This window comes from Oncorhynchus gorbuscha, linkage group LG09 (genome assembly GCF_021184085.1).
Source record: "Oncorhynchus gorbuscha isolate QuinsamMale2020 ecotype Even-year linkage group LG09, OgorEven_v1.0, whole genome shotgun sequence".
NCBI lineage: Eukaryota > Metazoa > Chordata > Actinopteri > Salmoniformes > Salmonidae > Oncorhynchus > Oncorhynchus gorbuscha.
Genome location: NC_060181.1, coordinates 78544041 through 78556631, shown reverse-complemented (window position 1 = coordinate 78556631; position 12591 = coordinate 78544041). Strand labels below are relative to the sequence as shown.

The 12591-nt window shown below is 48.5% G+C and overlaps 1 protein-coding gene across 1 annotated transcript in view; it reads right to left on the bottom strand.

Moving 5' to 3' along the window:
* LOC124044121 (immunoglobulin superfamily member 3-like) overlaps window positions 1–12591 on the bottom strand; it is a 184496-nt gene that overhangs the window by 42847 nt on the left and 129058 nt on the right. Inside the window, exons 5-6 of the mRNA XM_046363592.1 lie at window positions 9761–10168; window positions 5559–5990 (exon numbers count right to left, since the gene is read on the bottom strand). Of these exons, the coding sequence (XP_046219548.1) occupies window positions 5559–5990; window positions 9761–10168 (840 nt within the window). The remainder of the gene's footprint in view (window positions 1–5558; window positions 5991–9760; window positions 10169–12591) is intronic.

Sequence of the window (12591 nt, the reverse complement as noted above, 5' to 3'; positions counted from 1 at the left end):
GATGGAACCCCACACTGTCATTCTCAGTGATAGTAAAGTGATGGAACCCCACACAGCCAGTCTCAGTGATAGTAAAGTGATGGAACCCCACACAGCCAGTCTCAGTGGTAGAACCCCACACAGTCAGTCTCAGTAATAGTAAAGTGATGGAACCCCACACAGCCAGTCTCAGTGGTAGAACACCACACAGCCAGTCTCAGTGATAGTAAAGTGATGGAACCCCACACAGCCAGTCTCAGTGATAGTAAAGTGCTGGAACCCCACACAGCCAGTCTCAGTGATAGTAAAGTGATGGAACCCCACACAGCCAGTCTCAGTGATAGTAAAGTGATGGAACCCCACACAGCCAGTCTCAGTGATAGTAAAGTGATGGAACCCCACACAGCCAGTCTCAGTGATAGTAAAGTGATGGAACCCCACACAGTCAGTCTCAGTGATAGTAAAGTGATGGAACAGCACACATCCAGTCTCAGTGATAGTAAAGTGATGGAACCCCACACAGCCAGTCTCAGTGATAGTAAAGTGATGGAACCCCACACAGTCAGTCTCAGTGATAGTAAAGTGATGGAACCCCACACAGCCAGTCTCAGTGATAGTAAAGTGATGGAACCCCACACAGTCAGTCTCAGTGATAGTAAAGTGATGGAACAGCACACAGCCAGTATCAGTGATAGTAAAGTGATGGAACCCCACACAGTCAGTCTCAGTGATAGTAAAGTGATGGAACAGCACACAGCCAGTCTCAGTGATAGTAAAGTGATGGAACCCCACACAGCCAGTCTCAGTGATAGTAGTGGTAGAACCCCACATAGCCAGTCTCAGTGATAGTAGTGGTAGAACCCCACATAGCCAGTCTCAGTGATAGTAAAGTGATGGAACCCCACACAGCCAGTCTCAGTGATAGTAAAGTGATGGAACCCCACACAGCCAGTCTCAGTGATAGTAAAGTGATGGAAAACCACACAGCCAGTCTCAGTGATAGTAGTGGTAGAACCCCACACAGCCAGTCTCAGTGATAGTAATGTGATGGAACCCCACACAGCCAGTCTCAGTGATAGTAAAGTGATGGAACCCCACACAGCCAGTCTCAGTGGTAGAACCCCACACAGTCAGTCTCACTAATAGGAAAGTGATGGAACCCCACACTGCCAGTCTCAGTGATAGTAAAGTGATGGAACCCCACACTGTCAGTCTCAGTGATAGTAAAGTGATGGAACCCCACACAGCCAGTCTCAGTGATAGTAAAGTGATGGAACCCCACACAGCCAGTCTCAGTGGTAGAACCCCACACAGTCAGTCTCAGTAATAGTAAAGTGATGGAACCCCACACTGCCAGTCTCAGTGATAGTAAAGTGATGGAAAAGCACACAGCCAGTCTCAGTGATAGTAAAGTGATGGAACCCCACACAGCCAGTCTCAGTGGTAGAACACCACACAGCCAGTCTCAGTGATAGTAAAGTGATGGAACCCCACACAGCCAGTCTCAGTGATAGTAAAGTGCTGGAACCCCACACAGCCAGTCTCAGTGATAGTAAAGTGATGGAACCCCACACAGCCAGTCTCAGTGATAGTAAAGTGATGGAACCCCACACAGCCAGTCTCAGTGATAGTAAAGTGATGGAACCCCACACAGCCAGTCTCAGTGATAGTAAAGTGATGGAACCCCACACAGCCAGTCTCAGTGATAGTAAAGTGATGGAACCCCACACAGTCAGTCTCAGTGATAGTAAAGTGATGGAACAGCACACAGCCAGTATCAGTGATAGTAAAGTGATGGAACCCCACACAGTCAGTCTCAGTGATAGTAAAGTGATGGAACAGCACACAGCCAGTCTCAGTGATAGTAAAGTGATGGAACCCCACACAGCCAGTCTCAGTGATAGTAGTGGTAGAACCCCACATAGCCAGTCTCAGTGATAGTAGTGGTAGAACCCCACATAGCCAGTCTCAGTGATAGTAAAGTGATGGAACCCCACACAGCCAGTCTCAGTGATAGTAAAGTGATGGAACCCCACACAGCCAGTCTCAGTGATAGTAAAGTGATGGAAAACCACACAGCCAGTCTCAGTGATAGTAGTGGTAGAACCCCACACAGCCAGTCTCAGTGATAGTAATGTGATGGAACCCCACACAGACAGTCTCAGTGATAGTAAAGTGATGGAACCCCACACAGCCAGTCTCAGTGGTAGAACCCCACACAGCCAGTCTCAGTAATAGTAAAGTGATGGAACCCCACACAGCCAGTCTCAGTGATAGTAAAGTGATGGAACCCCACACAGCCAGTCTCAGTGATAGTAAAGTGATGGAACCCTACACAGCCAGTCTCAGTGATAGTAAAGTGATGGAACCCCACACAGTCAGTATCAGTGATATTAAAGTGATGGAACAGCACACAGCCAGTCTCAGTGATAGTAAAGTGATGGAACCCCACACAGCCAGTCTCAGTGATAGTAAAGTGATGGAATACCACACAGCCAGTCTCGGTGATAGTAGTGGTAGAACCACACACAGCCAGTCTCAGTGATAGTAAAGTGATGGAACCCCACACAGCCAGTCTCAGTGATAGTAAAGTGCTGGAACCCCACACAGCCAGTCTTAGTGATAGTAAAGTGATGGAACCCCACACAGCCAGTCTCAGTGATAGTAAAGTGATGGAACCCCACACATCCAGTCTCAGTGATAGTAAAGTGATGGAACCCCACACAGCCAGTCTCAGTGATAGTAAAGTGATGGAACCCCACACAGCCAGTCTCAGTGATAGTAAAGTGATGGAACCCCACACAGCCAGTCTCAGTGATAGTAAAGTGATGGAAACCCACACAGTCAGTCTCAGTGATAGTAAAGTGATGGAACAGCACACAGCCAGTATCAGTGATAGTAAAGTGATGGAACCCCACACAGTCAGTCTCAGTGATATTAAAGTGATGGAACAGCACACAGCCAGTCTCAGTGATAGTAAAGTGATGGAACCCCACATAGCCAGTCTCAGTGGTAGATCCCCACACAGCCAGTCTCAGTGATAGTAAAGTGATGGAACCCCACACAGCCAGTCTCAGTGATAGTAAAGTGATGGAACCCCACACAGCCAGTCTCAGTGATAGTAAAGTGATGGAACCCCACACAGCCAGTCTCAGTGATAGTAAAGTGATGGAACCCCACACAGTCAGTATCAGTGATATTAAAGTGATGGAACAGCACACAGCCAGTCTCAGTGATAGTAAAGTGATGGAACCCCACACAGCCAGTCTCAGTGGTAGAACCCCACACAGCCAGTCTCAGTGATAGTAAAGTGATGGAACCCCACACAGCCAGTCTCAGTGATAGTAAAGTGATGGAACAGCACACAGCCAGTATCAGTGATAGTAAAGTGATGGAACCCTACACAGTCAGTCTCAGTGATAGTAAAGTGATGGAACAGCACACAGCCAGTCTCAGTGATAGTAAAGTGATGGAACCCCACACAGCCAGTCTCAGTGATAGTAGTGGTAGAACCCCACACAGCCAGTCTCAGTGATAGTAAAGTGATGGAATCCCACAGAGCCAGTCTCAGTGATAGTAAAGTGATGAAACCCCACACAGCCAGTCTCAGTGATAGTAAAGTGATGGAATACCACACAGCCAGTCTCGGTGATAGTAGTGGTAGAACCCCACACAGCCAGTCTCAGTGATAGTAATTTGATGGAACCCCACACAGCCAGTCTCAGTGATAGTAAAGTGCTGGAACCCCACACAGCCAGTCTTAGTGATAGTAAAGTGATGGAACCCCACACAGCCAGTCTCAGTGATAGTAAAGTGATGGAACCCCACACAGCCAGTCTCAGTGATAGTAAAGTGATGGAACCCCACACAGCCAGTCTCAGTGATAGTAATGTGATGGAACCCCACACAGCCAGTCTCAGTGATAGTAAAGTGATGGAACCCCACACAGCCAGTCTCAGTGATAGTAAAGTGATGGAAACCCACACAGTCAGTCTCAGTGATATTAAAGTGATGGAACCCCACACAGCCAGTCTCAGTGATAGTAAAGTGATGGAACAGCACACAGCCAGTCTCAGTGATAGTAAAGTGATGGAACCCTACACAGTCAGTCTCAGTGATAGTAAAGTGATGGAACCCCACACAGTCAGTCTCAGTGATAGTAAAGTGATGGAACAGCACACAGCCAGTCTCAGTGATAGTAAAGTGATGGAACCCCACACAGCCAGTCTCAGTGATAGTAGTGGTAGAACCCCACATAGCCAGTCTCAGTGATAGTAGTGGTAGAACCCCACATAGCCAGTCTCAGTGATAGTAAAGTGATGGAACCCCACACAGCCAGTCTCAGTGATAGTAAAGTGATGGAACCCACTACTGGCTTCACAGGCAGCATGAAAGAAACACCCCAGGTCCACGGTGAAAGGGTGTGTGTGTGTGTGTGTGTGTGTGTGTGTGTGTGTGTGTGTGTGTGTGTGTGTGTGTGTGTGTGTGTGTGTGTGTGTGTGTGTGTGTGTGTGTGTGTGTGTGTGTGTGTGTGTGTGTGTGTGTGTGTGTGTGTGTGTGTGTGTGTGTGTGTGTGTGTGTGTGTGTGAAAACAGAGAGCATCCCAGGGCATGCACACACTATAATGAGGAAGTGCACAAACACTCCTCAGCTCAGAGTGACAGCAAGGTCAGAGTGCAAGTCTGAATGACTTCAGTTTCCTCACAGAGAGAATACATAAACAGCCTGGGAAGCCAACACAAGCACTGACATTAACTTCCTCACCACACGAACTCTGCCTCAACAATTTCAGTGTGTGTGTGTGTGTGTGTGTGTGTGTGTGTGTGTGTGTGTGTGTGTGTGTGTGTGTGTGTGTGTGTGTGTGTGTGTGTGTGTGTGTGTGTGTGTGTGTGTGTGTGTGTGTGTGTGTGTGTGTGTGTGTGTGTGTGTGTGTGTGTGCGTGTGTGTGTGTGTGTGTGTGTGTGTGTGTGTGTGTGTGTGTGTGTGTGTGTAAAGGCCTATTATTACAACAGTGTGTGAGGCCACTGGGGGTATAGTTAGTGAATTGTTGATGAGGGAAAGAGTTCAAGAACATAGCTCTATGTCTTCCATCTCTTTTGTTCTATCTCAGTCCCCACCCATTTTCTTTGTCTCTCTAATCACTCTCTCTAGTGGGGGATATTAACGATCCATCGTTACTCTACTCTGCTCCATTAGGAGGTTCCGCCCTAGCCCAGTGCTACGCTACACACACACAGTCTGTAAACCAGAGAGTGAGAGCAATTAGAGCAGAGAGAGAGCGAGGGAGAGATTCTAATGCCCATATATCCTAGGCAACACAGACCTAATGGGCAGAACAAACACTGCTCATACAGGACACACTCCTCAGACCGAACACGGCTCAGCCAGAACACAGCAGGGCAGGGAGGCAGCGAGGAAAACCCCCTGTTGCAGCATATGTTCACCTCTAAACATTGCCTGACCTCAGGCCTACCGCAGTCATTCTCTGTGTTTCTCCCTGTTTTGTGTGTTAATTGATGCCCAGAAGGTTAGAAGTGTGTTTGTTTGGCCACATGGCTCCAGGTGTGTGTGTGTCCCACCTGGCTGTAACACGCTGATCCCCAGCAGGTTGGACGTCCTGTTGGCCACTTTGCTCCAGGTGTTGTCGTAGTTCCTCCTCCACAGGAGGGCAGAGCACTGATACGTCCCCGCCTCCTTGCGCCCAGCGCGCGTCACAGACAATCTGAAGTTGGTGTTGGAATGGGAACGGTCCACCGTGGTGCGGGTGCCCAGGCCCAGCAGCTGCTCGCCCCACTGCAGCGTGCCCTCGCGGGTAAACGTCACCAGGTCTCGGAACATGCCTGCTGTACCAACCTCCCCAGAAGAGCCCGAACTGGCGGGCATGAAGCGCCAGGTGACAGAGGCAGGCACACGAGGGTTATGACGGGGCTTCACCAGGCACTGGAGGTCAAACGAGTCGCCAAATGTCACGCTGGGCGTCCGCGACGACGCCGAGACCACAAAGGATGATTCTGGGAAAACAGGAAGAAATGCATTACTGTTGGGGAGTAAGGGTAAATCCAAACTGACCCGTAGCTGCTATTTTTTTATTGAACCTTTATTTAACTAGGCAAGTCAGTTAATAACAAATTCTTATTTATAAAAGACTGCCTATCCCGTCAAAAACCAGACGACGCTGGGCCAATTGTGCGCCGCCCTATGGGACTCCCAATCACAGCCAGATGTGATGCAGCCTGGATTTGAACCAGGTACTGCAGTGAAGCCTCTTGCACCAATATGCAACGTCTTAGACCACTGTCCCACTCGGGAGTCCCTATCCTATTCCCTAACTCCTATTCCTTAACTCTCATTCCCTAAGCACTTTACTATTTTTTTTTAACTAAAAAACATTTTAGTCATTTAAAACAGCAATTGTGTTAAGTGCCTTACTCAAGGGCACATTGACAGATAATTCACCTAGTCGGTTCTGGGATTTGAACAAGGAACCTTTTGGTTACTGGCCCAATGCACTTAACCGCTAGGCTACCTGCCACCCACTTGATGTACATGTGAAGGGATTGGAGGGGTAAGCAGTGTGGCAGGCCAGGCAGCATAACAGAGGCCATGGTGGTGACAGACTGTGATGGAGAAACCCTCTACTTTAATACACGGACAAAGGGGGAGTGAAGGAGAAGTGATTGCAAGACTGAGTTGCATTCAGGGAGAGTTGAGTAACTTGCCTTTGATCAACAAGTTAGCCGTTAGAATCCATTCACTGTCCTCTGAAACACAACATTATGGAGAGGTTGTATAAATGTGTGTTTGTAGAAGATGTACTGCATTTATAGGGTTAATGCTAACACACAGATCCCCCCTCTCTCACGGTGGGCACAGGTCGGTGGGTGGGTGGGTGAAGGATTCACCTGCTGAGATTAACACTGACAACACTTACCCAGGGTGCACAGGTGCTTAGTTCCAGAGCCTGTGATGACAGAGCAGAGATCGATTTCTCATGACACCCCGGGGCGGCCACAGACAGCCATTTGCCCAGCAAAGGGAGTGTATGTGTACGTGTGTAAGAGCAGAGCTGAAAACCATTGGTGATGCACCACCAGGAAAGGCTCCAGGGAGAGATTTTCTCTAAGAGCTGATGTTCGATCTGCTTGCTTCTCTAGCCAATCCAAACTTTCCTCATTAAGATAACAACAGTCACCCTGGTTCAGATAATAGGGTCAACATACACCTACACCACACCACTTAGAGAGAAGAGAAAAAGGTGGGAGAGGTTCCCTGGTACTTCGGTCCACCATCAGGTATCCTGCTGTAATATCCTTAATTCCAAATGTCGACAAAAGAAAATACGCTAGACGAGGTGGGATCTTTTTGTGTCTGTAAAATGAATTATGCAAGAAATGTCAGTGGAAATGCTTATGTACAAATATTGATATAATAACCATCATATCGAAGTAAACTTGGAGTCACACGATGACATGTTGTGTGGTCCTCCCACTACGACTCGCAGTTTAACAGGCTACAGATGAAATCAGCTCCCTGTCAACACTCAGAGCACACTATGACTAATCCCCACAGGGCAGACAGCCCCAGTGGAAGAAGACGCATTGGGATAAAGGGGAATGGAAGGCCAGATGGAGGATCATCTTGAAGACACATGTACACGCTAGGGATGGGGATGATTATTTGAAGATCTGAACAGATATTAGTATTCGATTACTTGGGACAGTATTTCTTTTTGAGAAGAGTGCAGCCCATAAAAAGACATACAGGTAGCCTACACACGTTTCACACATGGAGCTTGTTGTTATTGTCGGTCAATTAAAACGGCACCACAGTCAGAGGCTCCATGTCTAGCAAGTGAAGTGGTAGATTTCTGGAATAAAAATGACGGAATTAAGTTAGTTAAATGCGAAGGAGTAAGCTACAATGATCAATCAACAGGTAGGCTGTTGTTTCATATGAATGGAGTTGATTTAGACGTAGAGTGCAGCAGAATAGCGTCAATTAGCCTTGCTACATTAGATAGCTAGCTGGCTAGCTGAGCTGGCTATATGTTTTACTTAACCTTTATTTAACATGTATTTAACTAGGCAAGTCAGTTAGGAACAAATGGTTATTTACAATGACGGCCAACCAAAAGGCTTCCTGCGGGGAAGTGGGCTGGGAATTAAAAATAAAAATATATTAAATAAAAATATAGGACAAAACACATCTACTGTAGCTTCTTTACAACAATGCAGTCAAAAAGGGCACTACCTGATGGTATGATATATAACCTATGGCAGCAACAATCTCTCTAACAAGCGAGTCGGTTTGGCTACTTTCTCCCTCTCTGCCACACACATCTCACCCATCACCCCGACTCTCTCGAGCAAGGGGCCAGGGTTCCAGTCTAGAAGTACGGTTTCGACTGCTCTTATAGTTTTGCTTCAGTACTGCAGTTTAACTGACACCTGGCCCAGAAATAATGATTTCCATAGACGGCCACAGAGAAGTCAGATTAGAAAATTCCTAATAAGACACTTTAGTCATCACTTTTGTGGACAAAACATCCATTGAATTATTTGAATTATTGTCGATGAGGCCGTTTCCCCCCCTCCCCCATTTTTCCCTTCACTCATCACTTAACTCTTCAAATCCAATGTCAGCCATGTTTTTGGATGACGTCGTCGCTGCTCACTCGAGCACAAATGATGTTGGTCTGTATAAACCGGAAGCAATCCGGATATAGACGGTCCATGAATCGGCATATGCGACTGTGAGTAGATAACCTTAAAAACAATGGTCAGACATCTTGGACGCGGTTTCCAGTTCTTATTATACCTCAGTGCTCGAGCTGCGAAAGCAAGTCTCCATTGAAGTTTTTAAAAATATATGTTTTTCTGTAAAAACATGTATTTAGGCTATCCAGATATCATGATATTATAAGAATACTGAAATTAGTTAAAATGCCCATCCCTAGTACACACAAACAGGCATGAGCGCACACGGACACACAAATGAAAATAAACGTGTCGGAACGATAACAAACCCCAAGATCTACATAGTCTACATAATTCATCAGTTGCTAAAACACAACAAATGACCAGTTAAAAAGCTGACATGTTGTCTCTCCCTCTACGGAACCACAAAGTTCTGCTGCAGGGACTAATCCCTTTGCTGTGTGTGTGCTGAGCCCTTGGCTCCCCAGTGCCTCAGTCAATGCTTCGCTCCAGTGCGCTCAGTCAGCCTGTACCAGGGATGTTCAGCTTAACTCAGCACTGACAGAGAAAAGCCTGCCCACTGCTAAACACATTTACAACTGCATTTACATTATAATCATTCTGGCTAATCTGTGTTTACGCAAGTAGTGGAATGTGTGTCTCATGTCAAGATTGTGTGTTTGGTGTCCATTGAGCATAATATCATAAAAAAGTAAAATTACATTTGAAATCAGCATGGTGTGTGTATGTTTGTGTGTGTGCGTGCATGTGTTGTAGTGGCACATACCCCTTGGGGGGATATTCATACCTACATGAATAAAGCATGCTTTGTTTTCCAGACCCTAAATGAGCTAGTCATCACAATCTCTTACAGCATAAACTGTTCTCTGTGTGTTCCTGACATCCCACTGCACACGCTTGTCTACACACTGATGGCCTGACGTGTGTGTGTGTGTGTGTGTGTGTGTGTGTGTGTGTACTGTACTCTGTGTGAGTGTACCTTGCATAATGTTGTGACAGTGATGGTGTGTGTGGGTATATGTGTTTGTATCTTCCTGAGTCACGACGCCATGCTACACACTCACCCACGGTCTTAACAGTGATGGCCTTAGTAGCTGACTTCTCCCCTATCTTCTCCCAACTCTGCTCGGACTCTGTCCCGGCCTCCACCCACTCTGTGGCCGTGCACCGGAACAGCCCTTCGTCCCCAGGCAGGGCGTTGTAGAGGGACAAGGTATAAATGTCCTCCTGTACCCTCTCTACACGGATCTCCCCGTAGCTGGAGCGCTCACGGTACCCAGGGCCTGGTCGGACAGTCCCGTCGCGGTCTACAGAGGCCAGGTTCTGGGGAGGGGTGGAGCCCTGATTCTCACTCCACTGCCAGGCCACAGAGAGAGGACCCGTGGTGGAGTGGATGGAGCAGGTCAGCTGGACCACGTCCCCCTCCTGGACCTCCGACGAGTTACTGGACAAAGACACTGTGACGTTACTCTCTGGTGGAGGGAGAGAGGAGTGGGGGAAGAGAGAGATAATTCAGAGGGAGGGAGGGAGGGAGGGAGGGAGGGAGGGAGGGAGGGAGGGAGGGAGGGAGGGAGGGAGGGAGGGAGGGAGGGAGGGAGGGAGGGAGGGAGGGATGGAAGAATGGAGAGAGGGAGAGAGGAGAGTGGAGGAATAGGGAGTGAGAATGAGAGAGTGAGGGGGAGAGTGGAGGAATAGGGAGTGAGAATGAGAGAGTGAGGGGGAGAGTGGAGGAATAGGGAGTGAGAATGAGATAGTGAGGGGGAGAGTGGAGGAATTGGGAGTGGGAGGGAGGAGAGTGGAGGAATAGGGAGTGAGAATGAGAGAGGGAGGGAGGAGAGTGGAGGAATAGGGAGTGCAAATGAGAGAGGGAGGGAGGAGAGTGGAGGAATAGGGAGTGAGAATGAGAGAGGGAGGGAGGAGAGTGGAGGAATAGGGAGTGAGAATGAGAGAGTGAGGGGGAGAGTGGAGGAATAGGGAGTGAGAGTTAGAGAGGGAGGGAGGAGAGTGGAGGAATAGAGAGTGAGAATGAGAGAGTGAGGGGGAGAGTGGAGGAATAGGGAGTGAGAATGAGAGAGTGAGGGAGGAGAGTGGAGGAATAGGGAGTGAGAATGAGAGAGGGAGGGAGGAGAGTGGAGGAATAGGGAGTGCGAATGAGAGAGGGAGGGAGGAGAGTGGAGGAATAGGGAGTGAGAATGAGAGAGGGAGGGAGGAGAGTGGAGGAATAGGGAGTGAGAATGAGAGAGTGAGGGGGAGAGTGGAGGAATAGGGAGTGAGAATGAGAGAGGGAGGGAGGAGAGTGGAGGAATAGGGAGTGAGAATGAGAGAGGGAGGGAGGAGAGTGGAGGAATAGGGAGTGAGAATGAGAGCGTGAGGGGGAGAGTGGAGGAATAGGGAGTGAGAATGAGAGAGTGAGGGGGAGAGTGGAGGAATAGGGAGTGAGAATGAGAGAGGGAGGGAGGAGAGTGGAGGAATAGGAGGTGAGAATGAGAGAGGGAGGGAGGAGAGTGGAGGAATAGGGAGTGAGAATGAGAGAGTGAGGGGGAGTGGAGGAATAGGGAGTGAGAATGAGAGAGTGAGGGGGAGAGTGGAGGAATAGGGAGTGAGAATGAGAGAGGGAGGGAGGAGAGTGGAGGAATAGGGAGTGAGAATGAGAGAGGGAGGGAGGAGAGTGGAGGAATAGGGAGTGAGAATGAGAGAGTGAGGGGGAGAGTGGAGGAATAGTGATAGGAAGTGAGAGAGAAAAAATAAACAAATCAGTCAAAATTGATCCAAGACCTCAGAAATAAAATGTTGAATAAAAAAATGAAATAATAGACCCAGGCCTCATAGAAGATGGGCACAGTGATGCTGAAACACTGGTGGTTTACCCAATAAATTACTGGGAGCTTGCTGGTGGTTTACCCAATAAAATACTGGGAGCTTGCTGGTGGTTTACCCAATAAATTACTGGGAGCTTGCTGGTGGTTTACCCAATAAAATACTGGGAGCTTGCTGGTGGTGGTTTACCCAATAAATTACTGGGAGCTTGCTGGTGGTTTACCCAATAAAATACTGGGAGCTTGCTGGTGGTTTATCCAAAAATTTACTGGGAGCTTGCTGGTGGTTTACCCAATAAAATACTGGGAGCTTGCTGGTGGTTTACCCAATAAATTACTGGGAGCTTGCTGGTGGTTTACCCAATAAATTACTGGGAGCTTGCTGGTGGTTTACCCAATTAATTACTGGGAGCTTGTACACTCTGATCTGTTTCACCTGTATTTGTGATTGTCTCCACCCCCCTCCAGGTGTCGCCCATCTTCCCCATTAACCCCTGTGTATTTATTCCTGTGTTCTCTGTTTGTCCGTTGCTAGTTTTGCCTGCGTTTTGTGTCTCAGCTCCTGCTTTTTCCAGTCTCTCTTTTCTCACCCTCGTGGTTTTGACCCTTGCCTGTCCTGACTCCGAGCCCTCCTGCCTGACCCTGCTTGCCGACTTATACCTTTTCCCCCCTCTGGATACTGACCTCTGCCTTCCGCCCGGTATGGATGCCCCACCTCTGGTTTACTGACCTCTGCCTGCCGCCCGGTATGGATGCCCCACCTCTGGTTTACTGACCTCTGCCTGCCGCCCGGTATGGATGCCCCACCTCTGGATTACTGACCTCTGCCTGCCGCCCGGTATGGATGCCCCACCTCTGGATTACTGACCTCTGCCTGCCGCCCGGTATGGATGCCCCACCTCTGGATTACTGACCTCTGCCTGCCGCCCGGTATGGATGCCCCACCTCTGGATTACTGACCTCTGCCTGCCGCCTGGTATGGATGCCCCACCTCTGGTTTACTGACCTCTGCCTGCCGCCCCGTATGGATGCCCCACCTCTGACCCCTGCCTTGAACTCTCTATTGCCTGCCCCTGTTG